Below are 24,995 nucleotides of genomic sequence, written 5' to 3' on the forward strand. Positions count from 1 at the left end.
TTCAAAGCTGTAGGTGGTTGATGTCAATGTAAACTAGCCATTTAAAGTACATCTGTGAAAATGGTGTTCAAAGTGGCATTTAGAAGAGGATCATGTATTCACTTCACCTGGCAAGATTAAAAAGCCATCAGTCAGCCTTATGCATGCCTGGAATCTCTCTTCAAGGTGGAAAATATCACCAGATTCTATCATCAAAGTATTCAAGATGTGCTTCATTTCCAATGCCCTGAATGGTAGCAAGGACAGTAAGCTTTGGAAAGAGAGAGATAAACATCCTTACAGTTATGAAACAAGTATCAGTAGTGATTTTAACAGTGAAATCAGTGAAGACTGTGATTGTAAGGCTGGTATATCTGTGTAATTTAACAACATTCCAACACAAGAAAATGCAACTAAGGGTACTATTTTTTGGACAATTTTTTATATGGGCAATGTGACAACTTTTTTCCACACACAAATTAAGGGTGTAGATTATATTTGGGCCAATATGGTATATGTAGGAAAGCACCTCTGGAAGTTTGAACTAATACAGGCAGCATTTAAATCCATTCATATCAGAAGAAAAGCAGTTCTGGAAATTTGATCATAGTAAATGCAGTACCACAGGTTTGGAGAAGTAAATATATCTTATGAATGCTGCAATGATAAGAAACCAGTACAGATTTTTTAACACCTCAAAACAAGTAAAGGCAAGAGAAAAACTGTCATTCATATACAAGTTGCTAATATACAAAATGAATTTCCTGTATGAGTCAGATCACTGTGAGTATTTTTTGGATAAAACAGTCTGGATCTCTTATTAAAATTTCTTCCTTTAGCAATAAGCAAATTTTAATAAGTGATCTAGACAGTTTTATTCATAATAAAGTTGATACGGTATTAAAATCTTAACATTAGTTATCCAAAGGTAGGACCCAATGAAGATTTACATTGATTTAAGTGTCATATGTTATTAAATTACTATTACTTCATGCCAGATTGCTGTGAATTTATAAAAATATACAAAGTTAGGAAGATAAAATGGATTTTGTATCCAAAACCAACATAGAATCTGCTCATAAACAAGTAACATAAAATCAATCTTCAGCAGCTTGAATCTAGACTTGAAGCAGGCATTGGACAGCAATGAACCAACACTGATATATGTGTGTGGGGTACTTTGTATTTTTCCCCAGTAACAACTGCCTGATTAGTTTTTCACTTTTTTTTCCCCCTATGTTTTCAGGTTGCTCATTTAAGTTAATATCTGGGAAGATGGGAATTCAGAAGGAACCCTCAGATCTGCAAGTTTTCTTGTTCTGGCTCACTACATATCTTGGATTGCTGTTGTTGCTTATTTATCCTGGCCAGCTAATTTCTTAACAGTATGTGAGCCCTATTGAGATCTATCTGTCTTCTATTACTTGGATTTTGCAGAACCAACACAAAGGACAGGGCAGATGAGCCAATAAATATCTCCATAAGCAGGTAAGTTTCTTACAGATTTCTTCACGAATTTTCATGCATTGGAAACAATGGGGCTAAGTAGGAAGAAAACACTTGAAGACCAAACCCAATCTCATGATACAGATAACCTACCTTACAACAAAACCAGGAACACAGAATTAAAATGGAAGTGAAGCTGAAATAGTGAGTATCCTCAGCTTGAATGCAGGATTCAACACCGTCATTCACATCTGAAGTATTCTAGGGGAACTATCTTCATAAAAATTATTACATTGTAATTAGTTGGGCACACAAATAAAATATTTATCATTTTTCTTAGACCAACCAGTCCAATAGCATGGCAAATATTGTAATTCTCAGGCACTTGGAACACAATAAATAGAAAATTTTACAAAATATAGATAGTAAGCTATTATAACTGTTAAAAACTATTTACTTATTGTGTCATAGTACAGGGTAAAATACAAAAGTAATTATGGAATGGTCCATCCTTACTTATCAGCAAGAAGTCCAAATATACTGGATCCTATAAGGATGCCAGCAAAATGCACAGTTCCCACCAGAGATAACTTCCATAGGTTCTCTGGGCATGTTAGATCCCACTGAAAAAGTAATATAAAACAAACATTAATTAAAAGTGAAACCTTTCTGTCATTCAATATAGCAGACACATTCATCTTGGCAGAAACAGTAACTGTCTTGATATTTAAGATGATTCTCATTTATTGTTCTACCTGAGTGCAACAGATATGGAACAATAAATGAGAATTATCTTTTCAATTTTTACCTGCTCTTAAGAAAAGTCAGAAGTTTTATATACTTAATTTCAGATATTTTTGATAGAAAATGGACACCAAAGAAATTACAACAAGTATCTTCATCCAAAGCTGCGTCACTGCACAGTACCGTTAGTGCAGTGGGTAGAGTTTTGCACTAGAATACATGAATTCTGTTCTGAGTCTAATTGTAATTTTCAATTTCCTAGTTTTAGACTGTGTGATATGTTATCTGGCTGCTTAACCAATATACAGCAATTACACCAGGTCTTATACAAAACACATGCATATTAACCAAATATCTACATTTATGTAAATCCAAAACTGAATTCAGAAGTTGCTTACACAACTACACAGCCTGCTACTTTACTTCTTTCATTCATTCCTCATCCATTAAATATACATCTATATGATGAGACCTACTGAAAGCTAATAAGAACACATTCAGAAGAACAAATTATTACAGTACAATGAAGGCTGATTCTACTCACCTCATTCACAATTGTCCATTCATCATCTTTAAAGACAAAGTGATCACAAGAAATTTCTTTCTTGCTAAAATTGCTAGGACATGTACCGTCTGAAGTATTATTGTCATATGGTGCATAGCGTATACATTCCTTCCCAGGTGGCACAGCTGTAGATACCCATGAAGCATCATACACAGGATTTGTTATATTATCACATTCTGGTATCCAGCATCTGTTAAAGTAATGTAGTTGTACTTAGGTACTGATGCTTTTTAGGTAGAAACAACTAACATAAGCTATTAATTACTGCAGTGTCTGCATTTTTTTCAGACTAGGTTTAACCAATGATCCTTCTGGTAATTACATGGCTTCCAGAACACTTTTAAAAACACAACTCATTAACTATTTTTTGCAGTGTGACACTTTTATTCTAATTTTAAAGAAACTGTAGATACACAGGTGAGGGTTTGCACTCTTTTCATAAAACTTATTTTCATCAAACTTATATTAGCAAGAGGTAACATAGTTTCTGCTTCTGCCCTCATTTTATCAATTACTGTCATATTTTATAAAATGTTACCATTACACTTTCTCTGCCTAGCTTCTGACAGTCAAGAAAATATTTAGCCTCTAGTGCAGTTACCATGCCCAAACTGGAATAATAATTTGGTACTTACACAGAAACTGTACTAGGCCACCAGGTTCTGTTATCTTTCATGGGTTTTGGTAAAGTACTGAACTAATAAATCTGTATTTAATGTGGAAAAAATATGGGCTTAGACAACTAAAGATGGATATTATACTTTAAATTCTTTTGTCAAAATAACATAGATGCTGGGACGGCACTTCAAAATGGTGGATGAAAGGACTACTTAAGGGTCCTCTACATACACTAACTTTATAAAACATGATAAATAGGTTTTAAGGAACTGGGCGACTTGGTTCCACTCCAAGAGGGAACTGGAAAATCGTTGTATCTCAAGTGGTTTGTAAAATCACTGATGTTATTGTGCAACCACCCCCTGCATAAGTTGTGTCTATAAAGCTGAACATTATTTGCTCCGTAGTTCAGAAGGTACTTCCATGCATGTTTGTATTGCATTTGTAAAACATTCAGACCATTCAGTAGCTTTCAAATACAAATGTACAATTGGTTGGTTGGTTGACTTGAGGGAGGGGACCAAACAGTGAGGTCATCAGTCCCATGATCTAGGATGGCAGAAATCAAGGGAGCAACAACACAAACAGAATGGTCCACTTGAGGAGAAGGGATAATGTGCAAATGAAGAGGGAAAAGGGAGTCAGGACAGCAGGGGGCGGGGGAGAAGGGATAATGTGCAAATGAAGAGGGAAAAGGGATGTCAGGACAGCAGGGGGCGGGTGGGAATGGGGGGAGAGCAGGGGTGCCCCAGAAACGCTATGCATGATGCGGCACCAGCATTGCCACCAACCTGTGCCAACACTCACACCATACCATTATCATGATAAAAAGGGGACAATACCAGGGAAAGAAGACACAAGAAATGGGGGAAAAAAATGCACAACAGATCAGACAAAATGCAGAGAAAAGTGGGGAGAACCTGGTCGGTGTGGAGGCAAGGTGAAGGCCTTCATAACCAGTGCTTATGCTAACTGGCAGACTTAAATGTCAGAGGAAAATTCAAAGACTTATACCTGAGAGTACAAATCACTTTCACAAAGAAAACCAAGGACAGACATTATTACAGCATAATGAAAAGTGCCGGCATGAAGATGAACAATGTAAGAGAAGAGAAGGCCATGAGACAACATTGGCCAATAGCCTGCTGACAAGCAGCACACCACAACAGGAGTAGCATCTACCTGAAGAGAATATAAGTGCTGCTCCTGCCAGCCGTGAGCAGACAGTTTTAGCACAGTGCCAGACCGGGACTCTCAGACCAGCACAGTATTAGCACAGTACTAGGAGAGCACTATGATAGCAGCGACATGTGATCCATAGCAATTGCTTACATGGACCTTGTACACAGCAAAGGACTTTCATTGTTTGCATGTGCCCCATTGCTTGTGACACCATTGTAAATTCAAAGTTAAGAATTGTCAATCTTCCCTATGGTAATAAAAACTATTAATGTGATTTGCTTGAATTGTTGTATAGCATTCCAAGATTACACCATCCTTTAGGCACCTTACACTAGACAAGTTGACACGACCCCACAGACATAACCATGCAAGTGTCATCCTCTAACACCAAAGCTGAGGGAGGATGGAGGGCATATTTAGTGTGAAGGACCAAAATGGTGGGGTCAGTCCACGAAAATATGGATCACCGTGAATGGAGCCCCGCAAATACACATGGGGAGGGGGGGTGGGGGTGGATGGCTCATTGCAAAGTAAAAAACCACTGGTCAGGCTAGTATGGCCAATACGAAGATGGCAGAGGATGGTAGATTCCTGCCAGGAGAGGCAAAGGGAAGAAAGCCACATGGCAGGAGTCTCCTTGATGGAATGAAGCTTATTAGACAGGGGGGTAGCCTCCCAAGAGTCAGCCAATGATTGAGAAAAAAGGGCTCTGATGTAAAGCCACAAATGTGCCCCTGGAGAGGTCATGGGGAACAGGGGGCTAGGACATCAACCAAACAAGCAGCATCACAAAGATCAACAAGAAGGTTGTGGATGGCAGAAAAAAAGTGGTAATGGGAAAAACACTGAGTGACAGCCTGAAGGCCACTCATTGAGTCAATACGTATGAAAACTTGGGTGAGGGAGGGCCAATTAATAAAACAGAGGGCATGATATATGGTCATCAAATCCACAGTAAACACCCACTGTCAGTTCTGCAGTAAACATCCCACATGTGGCAGGCAAGAGATGGTGCTCCATGCCAGCAGAACACATGAAGGCATATCCCACATCATTAGTGGGTTTACAGCCATCAATATACGAAACAATGGCATCCTGAAACTCCTGTAAGAGTGTTCCAAACAAACAACAGAACATCATTGGGGTGATAGAGGCTTTTGGTCCCTGGAGGGGATACATCCAAATCCAAGGCTGTGGAACTAACCATGGGGGGATGGTTGGGAAAGAATGTGAGAAAGAGGACAAGGATGGGAGATGGAAGTCACTGTGGACAGAAGTGAGGTGGAGCCCAACCAGTAAACCCACCCGAGGGTGGGCAGCAGGCAGGCAATGGCCTGCCCGATACTCCACAAAGAATAGAATAGGAGGGGTGAGCAGAGGAAGAGTAGATAGTGATGATGACCACTGAATTGAAATGAGAGGGATCCCAGCATCAATCAAAAGACTATTGACAGGGCTAGTCCAAAATGCACCAGTGGCTAAATGGATATCACAATGGTGAACTGGGAAGGAAAACTGTGGAAGGGGCAGCTGATCCATAAATTGGACAACCATAGTCCAGTAAAGGCAGAGAAGGGTCGAATGATCTGTGCCCCAAGAGGTGTGGGCAGGGAAGCCAAGAACATTGAGTTCACGAAAATAGCCAACCTTCAGATGACAAATATGAGGCAACTAAGTAAGCTTGTCGTCGAAAAGAAGACCCAAGAAATGGAACTGGGGACCGTGATCAGGTGTTGGGCAATGAGGTAGAGCTCTGGATCAGGATGGACCATAGTACAGTGACAGTAATGCACCACCCTCTTCTTATGGGGAGAGAAGTGAAATCCATGTGCGAGCGTCCACATGGAAGCACACTGGATGGCACCCTGGAGCTGTTGTTCCACAGAGGCCACTGAGTGGGAACTAGCCCAAGTACAGAAATCATCCACATACAGAGCAGGGGTGACCAATGGTCTGGCAGTGACCATAAGTCCATTAATAGCAATGAGAAAAAGAAGGATACTTATTACAGAGCCCTGTGGAGCATCATTCTCCTGGGTCCATGGAGAGTTGAGAACAGTAACAGCCTGGACTCTGAATGACTGATGGGACAGGAACACATAAAAATAGGGAAGGGGCCCTGAAGCCCCCAATTGTGAAACATAAGGAGGATATGATGGCACCAAGCTGTCTTGTAAGCCTTATGAAGATAAAAGAAAACTTTAACAAGATGGTGGCACTGAGGAAAGGCCTGCCAAACCATGGTTTCCAATTGAAGCAGGTGACCAATCAGAGGCTGTCCCTCCGAAAAACCCCACTGGTAAGGAAATAGAAGATCCCAAGATTTAAGGATGCAATAGAGCCAATGAGTCACTGTTCATTGTAATAACTTGCAGGGGAAATTTGTCAGGCTGATGAGGCAGTAACTATCAAGGGATGATGGGTCCTTGGCAGGCTTAAGGACAGGAACCACAATACTGTCTCTCCACTGAGAGAAAATGCCTTGGAGCCAAATACAGTTAAACAACTGGAGGAGATATTGTCATTGTGGAGGATTGAAATTTTGAAGCAGTTGGCTATGGATGGAGTGAGGGCCAGGAACTGAATCATGAGAAGAAGAGAGGGCCAGAAGAAGCTCCCATTCAGTGACTGGATCATTTTATGTTTCCACCTGACAAGGGGTAAAACATAAGCAGAAAGCTTCAGCCTGCTGTTTCTGGAGAAGGAAGGCAGGTGGATAGGAGGCTAACACCAGTTCTGTCACAAAATGGGTCACAAAGTGTTCCGTTAGAACTGATGGGTCTGCACAAAGGCCACTTGGAAGAACAAGGCCTGGAATGGATAGCCACTGCTGACAATCTTGGAGGGCAAGGAGTGTAGCCCACAACCATGACAAAGGGACAGAAAAATCTAGAGAGGGGACAAAGCATTCCCAACACACCTGTTTGCTCTGTTTGATTGAGTAAAAGGCTTCGGCATGTAGATATTGATAGGTCACAGGACTGGTGGAGGACAGGTGCCACTTATGATGGTGCAAGGCATGACAATGGTCAGGGGTAGTGATGGCAATAGCCATGCTCCAGCACAGAGCTGGCTGATGGTGAAGAGCACCTGTCAAGTGGAAACAGTAATGCCGGCAGTGTGGATTATCTTATTGGACAGATCACAGACAACTTCGTCAATATAACCTGACAAGGAAGGTGGAAACACGACCTGGGAGGTATGTAGAGGCCAATCAGCATGATGGAAAGCTCAGCTCGGAAACATGGTCATCAAGAGGTGGGAAGGGAATAAGAGAATCTATGGGAAGTGGTCACTATTACAGAGGTCATCGTATGATGAACAGTGCAAGGAAGGAAGAAGGTGAGGGGAAGAGAGCAGAAGATCAATGGCAGAGAAAGTGCAGCACTAAAATGAGTGGAGGTATCATCATTGAGAAAGTACAGGTCCATTGGTGAATGAGGAGCCCTTGACTAAATGAAGAAGCTCTAATGGACATTAAAATTCCCAAGGAGGATGAAAGGATGGAGAAGCTGCTGAATGAGGGCAGTTAGGGTAGCAGATGTATGTGGCCTGTCAGGAGAGAGACAGAGATTGCCAATCACGATAGCAGAGCCCAAATGGACCAGAACAGTAACCACTTTCAATGTGATATGAAGTGGGATCCGTGTACTGTCAATATCTGTATGCATCAATGTGCAGACACCACTGGAAGTCCTCAAAGGGTCAACCTGATACCAACAGAGAGCATGGAACTCACAAAGGGATGGTGTGTGAGCATCAGGGGAAGAAGACACAAGAAATGGGGAAAAAACAGTACAACAGACCAGACAAAACGTGGGGAAAAGGTGGGGAGAATCTGGCCGGTGTGGAGGCAAGGTCAAGGTCTCCATACCATAATCAATGCCTACACTAATTGAAGGACTCAATATCCAGACGAAAATTCAAGGACTTACCCATGGGCCATCCTAGTATGGCCAATACAAAGACAGCAGGGCAGAGGAAGGTAGATTCCTGCAGGGAGAGGCAGAGAGAAGAACACCACATGGTGAAAGTCTCCTTGATGGCATGAAGTTAATTAGACAGACTCCGAAGAGTCTGCCCAGAACTGAGCAAAAAAGGATTGGATGTAAAGCTACAAATCTGCTCCCGGAAGGGTCACGGAGAAAGGGGGGGGGGGTGACCACACCCTCCCCCAGACACACAATTAGCAAGGTTTTTACACGGGATACCTACTTGGCCAGGAACCCAAAGGAAATCAACCAAACAATCAGCATCACCAAGATCAGTGAAAAAGTCATGGCTGGCAGAGAGCAAAGGGTGGTGGGAAAAACAACAAGCTATAGCCTGAAGGCTCTTATTGAGTTTGTACATAACAAAACTTAGGTGAGTGAGGACCATTTAATAAAGTAGGAGGCTTGATGGATTAATATCAGTTCTGCAGTAAACACCTCACATGTGGCAGGCAAGAGATGGTGTTCCATGTCAACAAGAGACATGAAGGCACAGCCCACATGATCGGCAGATTTAGGGCCATCAGAGTAAGAAACATTGACATCCTGCAAGAATGTTCAGAACAAGCAACAGAAAACAGTCACATTTCATGTTGAAAATGTTGGCAGCAATTCAAAGATAAGGTCCAACTGGATACCTTTTTGAATTTGTATAGAGTTCTCTGGCAAAGTAGCTCCATTGTTAAACACTGTTTTTTGTATATTCTTCATGAGGCATGGAAGAAAGCACAGATCATATATATGAATAAGAAGAGTAGAAATAACACACAGAACTACCACACTATTTTTCTGTCTGTTGTAGGCTCCAGTAACCTCCTTTATTCCATGAAGTTTCGGAACTGCAGCCAGATAATGACTTCTTGCCACAATATTTTGGCTGAAAACCATTCAGTCATCATCAGATGAGTGTGGTGCACTGGAGTTTGCTAGTTCACATCGCTAAGATTATACCAAAAATGGATGTGGAGATGCATGCACAAAGGCAAATGCTACATGAGCGACATCTGTTGACTTCCGCGCCCTCTTTGAGTATTGCTCCATCTATGGTGCACAGGCGCATGCGTAACGGTGAAAGTATATGCATGCTCTCTGTTGGAAAGTGGACTCATGGAATAGATAGTGAAATTAATAAAATCAACTGTCTTCATACATGTCATTGTTCATAAAATGTGTTCTTTCCGAAGATATTAAAGGAATCACTCGGTCCGGCACACAGATTTAATCTGCCCAGAAGTTTCATATCAGCGCACACTCCGCTGCAGAGTGAAAATCTCATTCTGGAAAATATTTCTGGCTCAGAAATAGTTGATTGTTATGTATTTTCGGCTGCTGAATTCATAAATAACAATCAAAATGATCAGTTAGCTCTTGTTTTGGCAATAAAGTAATAAGTCATTTTTTAAAGTGTACCGGTACATTTTCTGTTTGGGAAAAACTTTATTTTTGAAATTGGCACACCTGTCAACCAATAAAACACGATGTTTTTTAGCTGTTTGTAGGCTATGAACATGGATATCGTTGCTGTGAGTGCAAGTTCAATACCGTTTCTATCGTAATTAGTGCAGTATTTCTGATGATTTGAGTCTTTTTGGGTGTAAAATTTATTAAAATGCCACGAAAATGTGTAAATACAGGGAATAACTTTTGTTATCTTTGTGGTGAAATAACATTTTCTTCACAGAAATGAAATCTGACACCTCTTGTGAAGAGGTATGGAGGTAGGGGACGACGATAAGTCATGGGCTTCACATATATGTTGCAACTCTTGTTGAGTTATACTACGAGAATGGCTGAAAAAATTTAAAAAAAAGCATCTCCGGCTTTTGCTGTCTCTTGTGGTTTGGTGGGAACCTACAGGCCAAATACGAGCTATGCGAGAAAAGTAATGAGACCGATTTTTTTTTACCTACCGAAGTTTTATTTTTTCAAACAATATTATCCCCGTCAAAGTAGTTTCGTCCGTTTAGGAGAAAAGAAGAAAAAAATTAGGGACTCAGATAAGGTGAATGGGGGAGGGGGGGGGGGGGGGGAAGGAGTATGGAACAACAGGAATGCCTCTTGAGGTCAAAAATTCCGTGACGGAAATGGCCATGTTACATGGGGGGTTGTCATGATGCAGCACTCATTTGTCTGCCATGTCCAGTCTCAATCGATTCATCCTTTTCCTGAGTCTTGCAAGGACATCTTTGTAAAAAATTTGGTTGACAGTTTGTCCTGGAGGAACAAATTCCTTATGCACGATACCCTTACTGTCAGAAAAACAAATCAGCGGTGTCTTGAACTTTGATTTGCTCATTCGAGCTTTTTTCAGTCGAGGAGATGTCACAGTGCGCCAATTCTCACTTTGCCATTTTGTCTCAGGATCATACTCAAAAATCCAGAATTCACCTGTTATCACATGACTGAACTATTCGTGGCCATTGGCAATCCACTCAAGAAGATCAGCACACACATTCCTTCGACTGTCCTGCTCAGTGGTAAGGTTTTTTGGCACCATTGTGGCACAAACGTTTCATATGTGCAAAACTTCGATCAAAATTTGATGTACGATGAAAGTTTAACAGGTCACCCATCATCCTTGTTGAAACGTTGGTCTGACCTCACAGGAGAACACACATATTCGACCTTTTCGTCAGTTTTTGAAGTTGAAGGTGTCCCTGAGCGAGGTTCATCTTCAACGTGCTCTCGGCCTTCCAAAAGTGATTTGTGCCAGCAAAAAAGTTGTGCTCTTGATAAGGAATGATCCCCATAGGTCTATTTCAACTTTTCAACAGACATACTCGCGAATTCCCTAGTTTAACACAAAACTTGATGGCATGACATTGCTCTAAAGTCCTCTGTTCCGTTTTCATAACACACAACAGAAACACAACTTCACTGATGGTGCTCTCAAAAGTCACGTGATGGCTGTACAGAGCTGAAACTGTGACTGAGCATCTGGAAGGGATGAACACACCAGTCTACACAAGTAGAATAACAAAGTGTTGCGTTATCACTCACAGTGTTGTCAGTGTCATTACTTTCCTCGCACTTCTTGTAGATGACTGCCATATATCTGCCTGTAAAGGCAGGCTTGGAAATGAAAGAAAAGAAGAGCAATTCAGTAGCCAAGTCTCCCATCTGCTATTCGACCTATTCCACATTCAAATATTTTACCAGTTCCTACCCCAACCCAAAACGTAAAGGTGGAAACAGAAGATGAAAACAGTGTGGGAGAAGAAAAGGAGCTCAACACATTCCATGACACTGGTTTTGGGAAAAGAGATAATAGACCACATCTACTGAGTCGATCCCAATTGAGTGATCGCATTCGAGACCTTGATTTTTCAAATGATAAAGCAGAACTTTTAGGGTCAAGATTACAGAAATGGAGTCTTCAACATGTCAGGATCTCACATGACAGACAACGTCACAGGAATTTGCTTCATTATTTTGGGAAGCAAAACAATCTTGCTGTTTACTGCGGTATTAATGGTTTGATGAAATCTTTGAATTTGAATCATGATCCTATTGAATGGAGGCTATTCGTGGACTCCTCCAAGCTAAGTCCGAGAATTGTATAACTTCACAACGGCAATTTTCTCCTTTCTATTCCTGTTGGTCATGTGGTTCACATGAAGGAGACTTATGCAAAAATGCAAGCCTTCCTCGACTCAAATATACTGAATGCAAACGAAAAATTTATGGCGATCTAAAAGTCATCGCTGTTCTCTTAGGAATGCAACTAGGCTTCACTAAGTACTCCTGCTTTTTGTGTATATTCAGTCACAGTGGCGGGTAATAAATCTTAACGTTAGGGAGAAAAATGTTATTGCTGAGAGATGTTATTCTCCCAGCCCTACGTATAAAGCTGGGGTTGATGAAAAATTTTATCAAAGCAATGAACCAAGAAGCACAGGCCTTTAAGTACTTAAGAGGCATATTTCCTACATTACGTAATGCAAAGGTTAAGGAAGGTATTTTTTTGTGCCACAAATTCGTCAACTTGTAAAGGATCCTGTGTTTGATCGATTTTTGGAGGGGAAAGAAAACTTGGGAAGCCTTCAAGGGAGTTGTTCATGGATTTTTACGCAACAAAAGGGATGATAACTAGTTTCAGTTGATGGCAGTACGCCTGCAAAAATACCATCAACTCGGATGCAGTATGTCCCTTAAGGTGCATTTTCTACACTCTCATCCTGACTTTTTTCCTCCTTGTTGTGGAGCTGTCACTCTTTAACGTGGGGACAGATTCCATCAGGAAATTACTCTAATGAAGCAGAGATATCAAGGCCATTGGAATGAATCAATACATCTGGTCTCTGTATAGGGATACTCCTGAACTCACTAAAAGAAAGCCAAAAGACGAGCTCATGAGGCAACCACATGACTTTCTTCAGGCCCAACCATCTGCCAGGGGCTTTTCCATTGATTTAGAAATGTTAGAATGTAGCGCTCTTTGAAAACAATTCAACTAGACTTTCTGTGTTGTTGGCATTTTTAATTAAAATGTATCGGTTTCTCTTAATCCGCTAAAATAACATATTTCTATCTATTGGGAATCACAGACACTAGGGCTAATACTTTTTTCTTTGTCATAGTCTTTTTTTTCTCAACCCAAAATTAGTAATATTTGACTCGAAGTGAAGGTAACTTTTTTTTCAGTGTTTTCGCGTTTCGCCTTTGTGCATAGGAATTTGTAGGTAAGCCATCTTACAGTCAGTCACAGTGAATATGGATGTGCAAGTTATGGAGTGCATGAAATCTCGTATACTGGTACCGGGTAGCTGTGTTAAGAACTCTGTAGTCTAGCGCGGCGTATTGCTAACCGAAGGGGCCCGAGCTTGGTCCAGCGCGGCGTATTGCTAACCGAAGGGGCCCGGGCTTGATTCCCGGCCGGGTAGGAGATTTTCTCCGCTCGGGGACTGGGTGTTGTGCTGTCCTTACGTTCGTATTGTCGTAACTGACATTCCACTGTTGAGATGGCTGTATGGGCACGTACTAAAAACCAATAAATTAAAAACAAAAACTCTGTAGTCGCCGGCCGCTGTGACCGAGCGGTTCTAGGCGTTTCAGTCCGGAACCGCGCTGCTGCTACGGTCGGAGCAGCCTGCCTCGGGCATGGATATGTGTGATCTCCTTAGGTTAATTAGGTTTAAGTAGTTCTAAGTCTAGGGCACTGATGACCTCAGATATTAAGTCCCATAGTGCTGAGAGCCATTTGAACCATTTGAACTCTGTAGTCTACGTGAGCCCTACATCTTAAGCCCTATGTATCGAGGCGTATTGCGCAGTACTAAGGCGTGTCGTTGGCCATATGGGTGCTGTGTGCGTGGGCTGTGGGGCAGTATCGATCGGCAGGAGTGGGGCCGTGGGCGTTTCCTCGCCCTTGTCGGAAGGCGGGTGCATGAGATGGGACTGAGACGCTTGCACTCTAGCGCGCCTGTAGCAAATGTGTCTTCGATGCATTGTAGAAGACACATGTTCTCGGTGCAGAGTGCAGTGGAATTTGTGCGGCAGTTTTTGTAGCACTGGCGTCCCAACTGCAGTCCTCCTGGCACTGTGGCGCGCTCTCTGAGTGTGTCAATGTATGTAATATCGCCGTTTTGCTGCGCGAGTGGGCAGTGTATTGTTCCGTACAGAGATGGGGTTGTTAGGGCGAATAGACCTGGGATGTGGCGGCCTGTATCGCGGTGCATGAACGGTGCATGTCGTATGTCCGGAGAGAGGCGGGAGCGATGCAGGAAGTCAATTCCTACTACCGTCCTGGTACCGTGACATCCGTCACGTTAAACGTTCATGTGAATTGGTGAGGAGAGTACAGCTCTAAGGTTCGTGCGGAATATCTGCGCACCACGATCTTCGAATTATGAGCCACATGAAGCTGCAGCACTGACGTTTTGTCGAATGTCTATCTGCTCCCCACCTGTGTTGAACTACTGTCGGATCCAGTATCCACCAAAAAATGCTTCCTTCAACTGAGGTCTACATCTACATTTATACACCGCAAGCCACCCAACGATGTGTGGCGGAGGGCACTTTACATGCCACTGTCATTACCTCCCTTTCCTGTTCCAGTCGCGTATGGCTCATGGGAAGAACGACTGCTGGAAAGCCTCCGTGCGCGCTCGAATCTCTCTAATTTTGCATTCGTGATCTCCTCGGAAGGTATAAGTAGGGGGAAGCAATATATTCGATACCTCATCCAGAAACGCACCCTCTCGAAACCTGGACAGCAAGCTACACCGCGATGCAGAGTGCCTCTCTTGCAGAGTCTGCCACTTGAGTTTGCTAAACATCTCCGTAACGCTATAACGCTTACCAAATAACCCTGTGACGAAACGCGCCGCTCTTCTTTGGATCTTCTCTATCTCCTCTGTCAACCCGACCTGGTACGGATCCCACACTGATGAGCAATACTCAAGTATAGGTCGAACGACTGTTTTGTAAGCCACTGCCTTACCAACAATTAATTTTATATGATCATTCCACTTCAAATCGTTCCGTACGCATACTCCCAGATATTTTACAGAAGTAATTGCTACCAGTGTTTGTTCCGCTATCATATAATCACAGAATAAAGGATCCTTCTTTCTATATATTCGCAATACATTACATTTGTCTATGTTAAGGGCCAGTTGCCACTCCCTGCACTAAGTGCCTATCCGCTGCAGATCTTCCTGCATTTCGCTGCAGTTTTCTAATGCTGCAACTTCTCTGTATACTACAGCATCATCCGCGAAAAGCCGCATGGAACTTTCGACGCTATCTACTAGGTCATTTATATATATTGTGAAAAGCAATGGTCCCATAACACTCCCCTGTGGCGCGCCAGAGGTTACTTTAACGTCTGTAGACGTCTCTCCATTGAGAACAACATGCTGTGTTCTGTTAGCTAAAAACTCTTCAACCCAGCCACACAGCTGGTCTCATATTCCGTAGGCTCTTACTTTGTTTATCAGGCGACAGTGCGGAACTGTATCGAACGCCTTCCGGAAGTCAAGGAAAATGGCATCTACCTGGCAGCCTGTATCTAATATTTTCTGGGTCTCATGAACAAATAAAGCGAGTTGGGTCTCACATGATCGCTGTTTCCGGAGTAGATTCTGGGTTTCCAGAAATGACATGATATGCGAGCATAAAACATGTTCTAAAATTCTACAACAGATCGATGTCGGAGATATAGGCCTATAGTTTTGCGCATCTGCTCGACGACCCTTCTTGAAAACGGGGACTACCTGTGCTCTTTTCCAATCATTTGGAACCTTCCGTTCCTTTAGAGACTTGCGGTACACGGCTGTTAGAAAGGGGCAAGTTCTTTCGCGTACTCTGTGTAGAATCGAATTGGTATCCCGTCAGGTCCAGTGGACTTTCCTCTGTTGAGTGATTTCAGTTGCTTTTCTATTCCTTGGACACTTATTTCGATGTCAGCCATTTTTTCGTTCGTGCGAGGATTTAGAGAAGGAACTGCAGTGCGGTCTTCCTCTGTGAAACAGCTTTGGAAAAAGGTGTTTAGTATTTCAGGTTTACGCGTGTCATCCTCTGCTTCAATGCCATCATCATCCCGGAGTTTCTGGATATGCTGTTTCGAAGATGTACAGTCGACCTTCCAGGTGTGCAGTCGAAGGGGCATTTGCTTGTGCCATCCGTAATGACTGTCGACGACTTTTATGCCTCTGCGCGAGCTGATGCTCCTACGGCGGTCCGCATTTGAAGTTTGAGGACCAGCAGGGAGAAAGGCAGTTGGATGCGGTGTCGGCAAACTGGGCGTAGAACCAGCAGGGCCATGACCTTACGGGTGGCCAGCGTACTCTCGGGTTTGAAGCGATTACGTCACTGTCGGCCATCCTCGACTCTGCTGGAGGCGGTCCGGAGCGGGGGGGCAGGCAGTGTAGTTGTAACGTGGATTGGATTGTTTTGGGGAAGGAGACCAGGCAGCAAGGTCATCGGTCTCATCGGATTAGGGAAGGATGGGGAAGGAAGTCGACCGTGCCCTTTGAAAGGAACCATCCCGGCATTTGCCTGGAGCGATTTAGGGAAATCACGGAAAACCTAAATCAGTATGGCCGGACGCGGGATTGAACCGTCGTCCTCCCGAATGGTGGTAACGTGGCGTGATGTTACTATGTCTTTGTAATTTATTGTGCCTATGTTGTAGTACCGTGAACATTCTGCCCGCAAGTGTCAATCATTTTTGCATGGGTTCAGTTTCGTGTGATATCATTGCCAGTTTTAGTTGTGACGGAAGTTTAACAATCCAGAGCTTCCAAAGGGCACCATTCGGGATGGTGTTAACGTCCACAGAAGACTGGAGTCTTTACCAAAGCTGGGACGACGTTCTATCGTCTGTATGTTCGGTATAGATAGCCTGTTTCAATTGTTGCTCATGTTTCAGGGAAAGCCGTTGTAGCAGTGCAGATTTGGCTGGGTCATACTTGTCGTGGGTAGACAGCAAAACAATGACGTCACCGATTAAGCCAGCGTGTTCTGTCAGATGACAAATCAGGCTGACGAATCGGGTGTGATCATCTGTAATGCTTAATGAGCCCAAAATACATACTCCGAGATGGTGAACTTTAAAGTGGCTTCGTCAGGTAGGAACAATGGCAGCTTAGTCGGGAAGCTGAGTCTGTGAGGTACATAATGGCTGCGCTGTGGCACGGTTGCGGTCGGCCAAGCCGATATCGGCGACGAGAGAACTTTCTGAAATCACGGTGCGAGCTACGTGTAAAACAGCAGAAGTTTGGTCTTATTAAAGAGTCGCGGTTGACTCGTGTGGCATATCAGAGTTTGAAACAAGTTCCACTTGCTGAGTGTGTGCACACTGTTGTGAGTTTGTGGAACATTCCTGTTCGAAGTCCAGCAACAAGTTGTCTGTTGCCTGCCACTGTCGTGTAGTGGGACTGGAACTCTTTACACACATTAATTCCCAGTGCGTAGTTCCGTGGAGGTGATAGAGCAGTATTCACAAGAAAAGATGGCCGATTGTTAATGTGCAAAAAGACGGTCCTTAGGAAAACTTTCACGAAGAGTTTCGCGGTTGATGTTGAGTCACCAATACGAAAGTGTCCTCTACTGCGTGACAGGGAATGTCCCAATAACGGAATCGAAGTTGTTAATTACACATACATTTTATTCACGAAACGAGGTACAGTAGCATATCCACACTGTATCATAGCGCAAAATGCACCGAAGTCCCCTCCACAGATGTTCCTCTCCTCGCTCGCCAGCGATGCGTGTCACAGTCGATAACCTCACAACCCAATAATTCCAAAAAGCGCAATTCGGCAAGAAGTACACAAAATGTATTTACCTCAAACAACTGGTAGTTATCCACTAAGCATTTTTGAGGTAGATTATTATGACACCTAATCAGTAGGCCGGCCGGAGTGGCCGTGCGGTTCTAGACGCTGCAGTCTGGAGCCGAGCGACCGCTACGGTCGCAGGTTCGAATCCTGCCTCGGGCATGGATGTGTGTGATGTCCTTAGGTTAGTTAGGTTTAATTAGTTCTAAGTTCTAGGCGACTGATGACCTCAGAAGTTAAGTCGCATAGTGCTCAGAGCCATTTGAACCATTTTTGAACCTAATCAGTAAGCACATTTCGATAGTATATCACAAATTCATCGTTTTGTGTTATTAATATGATTTTTGATTCAGTATTTTGAAACTACGTTCTCTTATGATTAAATCCACTATGTCGAACGAGTTACGGAATAAAACCAGTAGATATTCACTCCGAAAAATTAGCCATACACCCTATTCACATTATATTAGACTGAAACAAAATCTGAAATAGCGAAAAGTCTGAATAACTGAGAAAATCTTGTTGGATATCAATAAAAATAACAAACTATAATGCCAAATTAATACTCCTCAAAGTGGAAAACCGAGGAATAAACTTAAAGAAAGGTTTATTCAGCTATGGTGCCATCTACAGTTCTTTATTTGCTATCAACAACTTCACGGCTGATAATTATAATATGTTTGTTGAAATACTGTCATGCTTTTTATTTTTTAACGTTGACTGACACAGCTCAAACTGTAAAAAATGTGTTTTAAAAGATAATTCTTTGTGTTGTTAGGTAAAGTGTAGCCCAGTGCCGTTATGCACTGATGTGCAAACCTTACGGATAAAAATAACTTTCGATTAATGTGTCACTGCCAAGTAACACAGCTGGATGAAACTTGGACCATATGTAGTAAGAATTTCCAGAGATGGTAACTGAAAGAAATACGCAATGAGACGAACAGAAATGACACTTTTATTCAAAGAGAATAATTACACCGAAGTGACCGCATTTTATAATGCACCCCTGGACATAAGAAAAGGCGAGACATGGTTCTTAACAGGGTGTGTGATCACCACAGACAGCAATGCATGCTCTGCATGTTGCTCCCACACGGTCACAGGGTCAGTATTTGTGGTGGGGCATCCCATTCCTCCACCAGCTCGGTTTACAGCTGCTGGGTGGTCTGTGGATAAGCTGCAATACATCCCACACACGCTAGATGGACTTTCAGTTCGGGGGACTGGACAGGCCAATCCATTCGTCAAATAATTGTTCCAAGAAATCTTCCACCTGTGCTATTCGATGCAGTCGCTTATTGTCATCCATAAAAATTAAGTCTGTGCCGAATACAGCCCTGAAAGGATGCACATGTGGGAGACGTACAGTGTCACAGTAACGCTGGCCGTCGGGTGTATCGTGTTCGAAGATATGGAGGTAAGTACGCCCATGCAACATAATGGCTCCCAACACCATGAAACCTGGACCACCAAAATGATCACGTTCGACTATGTTCCTGGATCTATTGCGTGTTCCAAGCTCTCGCCACATTAGGATACGTCCAGAATCACTACTCAGACTGAATCTGCTCACATAACAGAAGAGCACGCGATCCCTCTCCTCGCTGGTCCAGTCCCTATGCTCTTGGCACAACCGCAAACGGAGCCGCCAATGTGTGGTTGTCAACAGAACACAAATTGCTGGTCGTCGGGCAAGGAGACCGCCCCATGCAGTTGTCATGCCACTGCGGAGCGTGAGATTGCATGTCTTGCAGTCTTTTTAAACGTCGTTGCAACCGCACCCGCTGTTTGACGTGAGTTCCTTCTTGCCTGCTGTACAATGTAGGAGTTGCCTGCTGCTGTAGTTGACCATGTTGGACCACCTCCTCTCCTTCAAGCAATTGTACCTGTGGTTCAGAACGCTCCCCACACACGTGAACAATGGTGCCAGCGATACCAAACTCCTGGGCTGCACCCGTTACAATTCGTTCATCTTCCAGTTTGTCGATGATTCCTGCCATGTGAAGCCATCCAAATGTGGCCTCTGGGCCACTTTGTAATGAAGAACACCACCACAGTGCGTCTCAGCTGCAAGCTGACTGACACACTTCCTTGTTCCTCGTGTTATAGTCACACTAACCTCACTCCACGTGACGTCCAGCTTTCTGTGCAAGACTGGAAGACCTATGGCAACACGCTCCCACACTTTCATTCATTTCCACCGAATTAATATGCTATGCTAACTTATCTATCGCGTCCATACGTTCTGCAGAGCGGTATGTTATTATGTTACCTGAGAAATCAAATGAAGAATCCAGGAGAGTGGAGGAAACGAAATGAAACTTCATAGGTTGAGAGGGTATGAGATGTTACTTCGGTGATTACAAACTCGAGTCAAATTTATAAAGAACTTTGCAGTATTAGTCCACTGATCAGTATGACGTCACACATCCTTTAGTTTGGATGCGTGCATTGATTCAGTTGGGAAGGGTGTCATAATACCGTTGTATCTTCTCCTGAGGCAAGCTGGCCTGCAACTGTTACTTATGGTCCTTGATATCCTGTAGATTGGTACTGGGCTGGAGCTGATGTCCAGATTGGTCCCACGCGTGTTCTATTGGGGACAGACTTGTGGATCTTGCTGGCCATGGCACTACCTCAAATCACACAAACTGTTCATGAAGACACATGATATGTGTGTATGAGCAGTGTCCTGTTGACAAATGGCATCATTATACTGTCACATGAGAGGTAATACATGAGGGTATAGTCAGGAGAGCCCCAGTGCTGTTGTTCTCTATATATATAAATGATTTGGTGGACAAAGTAGGCAGAAATCTGCGGTTGTTTGCTGATGATGCAATGCTGTATGGGAAGGTGTCGAAGTTGAGTTCAAATGGGTCAAATGGCTCTGAGCACTATGCGACTTATCATCTGAGGTCATCAGTCCCCTAGACTTAGAACTACGTAAACCTACGGACATCACACACATCCATGCCCGAGGCAGGATTCGAACCTGCGGCCGTAGCAGTCGCGCGCTTCCGGACTGAAGTGCCTAGAACCGCTCGGCCACAGCGGCCGGCAACAAAGCTGTAATGTTCTGATACAGTTTTGTTAGTGTCCTGCTTGATGCAGTCAAGTCGTTTAAATATCTGGGCGTAACGTTGTAAAGCGTTATGAAATGGAACGAGCATGTAAGAACTGACGAAGGGAAGGTGTATGATCGACTACGGTTTATTGGGAGAATTTTAGGAAAGAGTGGTTCATCCTTAAAGGAGACCGTATATAGTATACTGGTGCGACCTATTCTTGAGTATTAGTCTAGTGTTTGAGATTCGTACCAGGTCGGATTGAAGGAAGACATGGAAGCTATCCAGAGGTGGGCTCCTAGATTCTTTACCGGTAGGTTCGAACAACATGTAAGTGCTATGGAGATGCTTGGGGAACTCAAATGGGAATCCCTGGTGGGAGAGCCACGTCATTCTCGAGAAACACTATTGAGAAAATTTAGAAAATCGGCATCTGAAGCTAACTGCCACACAGTTCTACTGCCGCTAACATACGTTACGTGTAAGGACCACAAAGACAGGATACGAGAAATTAGGGCTCATACGGAGGCATATAGATAGTGGTTTTTCCTTCGCTCTATTTGCGACTGGAACAGGAAAGGAAGTGACTAGTATGGGACAGGGTACCGTCCGCCGCGCATCGTGCGGTGGTTTACGAAGTCCGTGGCATACTGTTGTGCCACCCGAAGTCCCTAAATCACCACCAACCGTGACATGAAGACATATTCGATATCAAGATATCCTCCATTAGAAATGTGGATGCACTCAACGACTGAGATATCACTTTCAAAATGATGGAGCACAGCAATCAATCGTCCTTTCCGTTCAGGTTTTATTAAAGCAAATCTAGATTTCGGCTAGTGCCTAGCCATTATCAATGCGCTGTTTCATAGTTTCAATACGAGTCCTAGCACGTCAGTCCCCTATTGTTCGGGCTTCTGTCATGGTGCATTGATAATGACTAGGCACTATCCGAAATCTAGGTTTGCTTTAACAAAACCTGAAAGGAAAGGACGACTCATTGCTGTGTTCCATCATTTTGAAAATCATATCCGATAGCTCCCCGCACCATGACGCCACTAGTAACACCGCTGTGCCTCTCCAAAACACTGGAAGACAGACCTCTCGCCAGGTCGCTGCCATACTTACTGACAGTGGTCATCCGAGGTAGTGCAGAACAGTGATTCCATTCACCAACAGTCCATGCTTCCTTGCCACGCAACCATTCCAGAGGCCGCTGTCTATGTTGTGATGTCAAAAGCAGCCAACGGATGGGATGACAAGTCCCGAGACCAGCTGCTGATAGTCTCTGACCAATGGCACAGGATGACACAGACTTTTGCACGAGTCCATTACTTGTCCTCAGATGACTGGCGCACATGTGATTGGTGCACAATACGGCGATCTTCCCTTGTGGTGATCAGACGTGATCTAGTATGCCTGTCCTCACTTTTCTATGCAGTTCAACATTGGGCCGTTGTCAAATCCGAGTGACCCTCAAATTCAGATATTGTACAATTCGACCAGATGACGAAATGGAGATTCTCAATGAAGCCCGTTTCTAACGCTATTGGCTGCTCATATCGCTGTCTCACATGCTTACGTGGTGTCTCTGTGCCTTTCACAGTGATCACTCAACGTCTGACAACGTTCACGCCAGTCCGCTACATCTGGATCACGGGGTCCCGGGTTCGATTGCCGACCAGGTCGGGGATTTTCTCCAGCTGGAGACTGGGTGTTTGTGTTGTCCTCACCATTTCTATCATCATTCGGGAAGTGGAGAGACTGGAACTGGAAAGATTAGGAACTTGTTCGGGCGCTGATGACCTCTATGTTGAACGCCTCACAAACCAACATCAACATCATCATCACGTTCACGTCCCCATATATACCATACCAAGCCTGGTAAAAACACTAAACGCGGAAAAGTAATTCTCTATGGTGGCCGTTCTACAGAGAATTGCAACTGTAATGGTTTACATATCCGCCGATGGTGTGTGTGTGTATGAAGTTACATTAACGTCTGACCATGTCTTCTGAGTATTTAACTTTTCTGTTGGGCACTGTAGATAAACATGGGATATCTCCTAAAACCGACCTTAAATTTGCCGGTAGAACGCAGCCATCATCGTTTCTAGCGTAGAAAATGGTATTTTATCTTTTCGACTGATACATTTGGGCTATGGATTCAGGTATAACCGTACACACCGATATGATCACTTTCTTCAGACTCTACTACAATACCTCTTCCATGTGCATTTGGATTTAGAATTAGCAAGCTATCACGTGTCTTATTTGTTCAGAGACAAACAGCAAACTACAGTTACGATTTCGTTGCGCAGCTATGCTGCCTAAATTCGAGCTATAACTTCTCAAGTCAGTATGTGTCATCAGTCCGTTCCTGCCCTTCTGCTGCTCGATGCAGGCACCGTCAGGAAAGTATTCAGGACATTATATCAACATCTTCTGTATCAGTTCGCATCCATCTCGACTGCATGTCACAGTATTTTTCATCGTACTCGGCAGAGCTGAATCTAGGGTTTTGTAGAGTCGCTGGCAATAATTGGTAGAAATTCGTGATAATGCTACGATGAATAAAAACCCAGATTCCAGGAGTGGCAAGTGCTCCCACTTGCTCTCCCTTGAGGACGCCTATGGTTCAAATGGCTCTGAGCACTACGGGACTTAACTTCTGAGGTCATCAGTCCCCTAGAACTTAGAACAACTTAAACCTAAATAACCTAAGGACATCACACACATCCATGCCCGAGGCAGGATTCGAACCTGCGATCGTAGCGGTCGCGCGGTTCCAGACTGTAGCGCCTAGAACCGGTCGGCCACCCCGGCCGGCGAGGATGCCTATAGCTGTACTGTGTGGTCGTTTTGGTTTTTGTTTTTACGGTTGCTTGAGTTATTGTTGTATTTGTTATTACCGTACGGTTATTTATTGTTTGTCACTGAAAAATGCCAGAAAGAAGTTTGTCGAAAGTTATGAGTGGAAAATTTCGACGTCATTGTCTTGGCCAGGGTATTGCCGTACGAGGTCAACCGAGAGAAATGGTTTGTGCGTTATGTGCTTACTTCGAGGCCGAAGAACTTAATACTAGCCCGCCGCTCTCCGTTAACAGGGTCATCGATAGAACTGCAGCAGCTTTGTATACAAACAAAAACATTGTTGTTAAGAGTAGCAAGGAAATGTTCCAGCAAGTAAAGGAACCTAGAAAAGCATCAAAGTTTGAAACTCCGAGGAAAACCACTGCATGAATAAACAGATTATACATATATATTTAATTACTGAAGATATGATTCGTCGCCATGTTTCTGATTGTTATCACAAAAAGAAACAACGAACATCCAGCGAGTTATTGGTCACCCTTAAGGAATCAGGTTTCTTTCAAGGCAACTGCACAGCGTTATTCGTAGTTTTGTACGCCCTTGGACGTTATTCACAATTTTACACAACCTGGGATTTTACTACGGACATTGCTGTAGCTGTAATCTGTTGACGGAGAGGGAAGGTATAGCTGCCTGGTGATGCTGCTTTTTAAGGCAGATCCGTGGAGTGAACATCGACGAAATTGTGTAGCTCGATAAAACACGGGTCAGCTCTGGTCACGTCGTCAGACGGGGCTCGTTTTCTCAGTAGACAGTCCTGGAAGATGACAACTAAAGGAACAATGGAAATGCCTTCCCGCAAAGGACCACAAACTTATTGTTCTTCATACAGGCACCTTACAAAGCTTTTTCCCAAACAATCTCCTGCTTCTTAAATCAAAGAAGAATGAACCGCATTACGTTTCTAAAGTGTTTCGCGGAATCACTAATACCAAATCTGGGAAAATCATCAACGGCCGTTCGCGATGAAGGTTCTTACTATTCAGTTGCTGTCGACAATGCGCCTTCAGTGACAGCGAAAGGAGGAAATGGTCGATTCTTAGCCTCGTAATGACGATGTAAGCGATAAACTTAGAAAGGTGGAGGTTATGTAACCAACCGGTTCCCGTAAGATCACCGAAGTTAGGCGCCGTCGGGTTGTGCCAGTATTTGGGTGGGTGACCATCCGGTCTGCTGAGCGCTGTTGGCAAGCGGGGTGCGCTCAGCCCTTGTGAGGCAAACTGAGGAGCTACTTGATTGA

The 24,995-nt window shown here is 43.5% G+C and overlaps 1 protein-coding gene across 7 annotated transcripts in view; it reads right to left on the reverse strand.

Annotated features, from left to right (window-relative positions):
- Nucleotides 1-24,995, reverse strand: part of LOC124721760 (organic cation transporter protein) — a 306,826-nt gene that overhangs the window by 36,226 nt on the left and 245,605 nt on the right. For all 7 annotated transcript variants that reach the window (XM_047246864.1, XM_047246870.1, XM_047246867.1 and 4 more), the window contains 2 exons: nt 2,714-2,924; nt 1,942-2,048 (listed from right to left, as the gene is read on the reverse strand). In XM_047246864.1, coding sequence (XP_047102820.1) covers nt 1,942-2,048; nt 2,714-2,924 — 318 coding nt within the window. The remainder of the gene's footprint in view (nt 1-1,941; nt 2,049-2,713; nt 2,925-24,995) is intronic.

The sequence above is a fragment of the Schistocerca piceifrons genome, chromosome X, assembly GCF_021461385.2.
Source record: "Schistocerca piceifrons isolate TAMUIC-IGC-003096 chromosome X, iqSchPice1.1, whole genome shotgun sequence".
In the NCBI taxonomy this organism is placed as follows: domain Eukaryota; kingdom Metazoa; phylum Arthropoda; class Insecta; order Orthoptera; family Acrididae; genus Schistocerca; species Schistocerca piceifrons.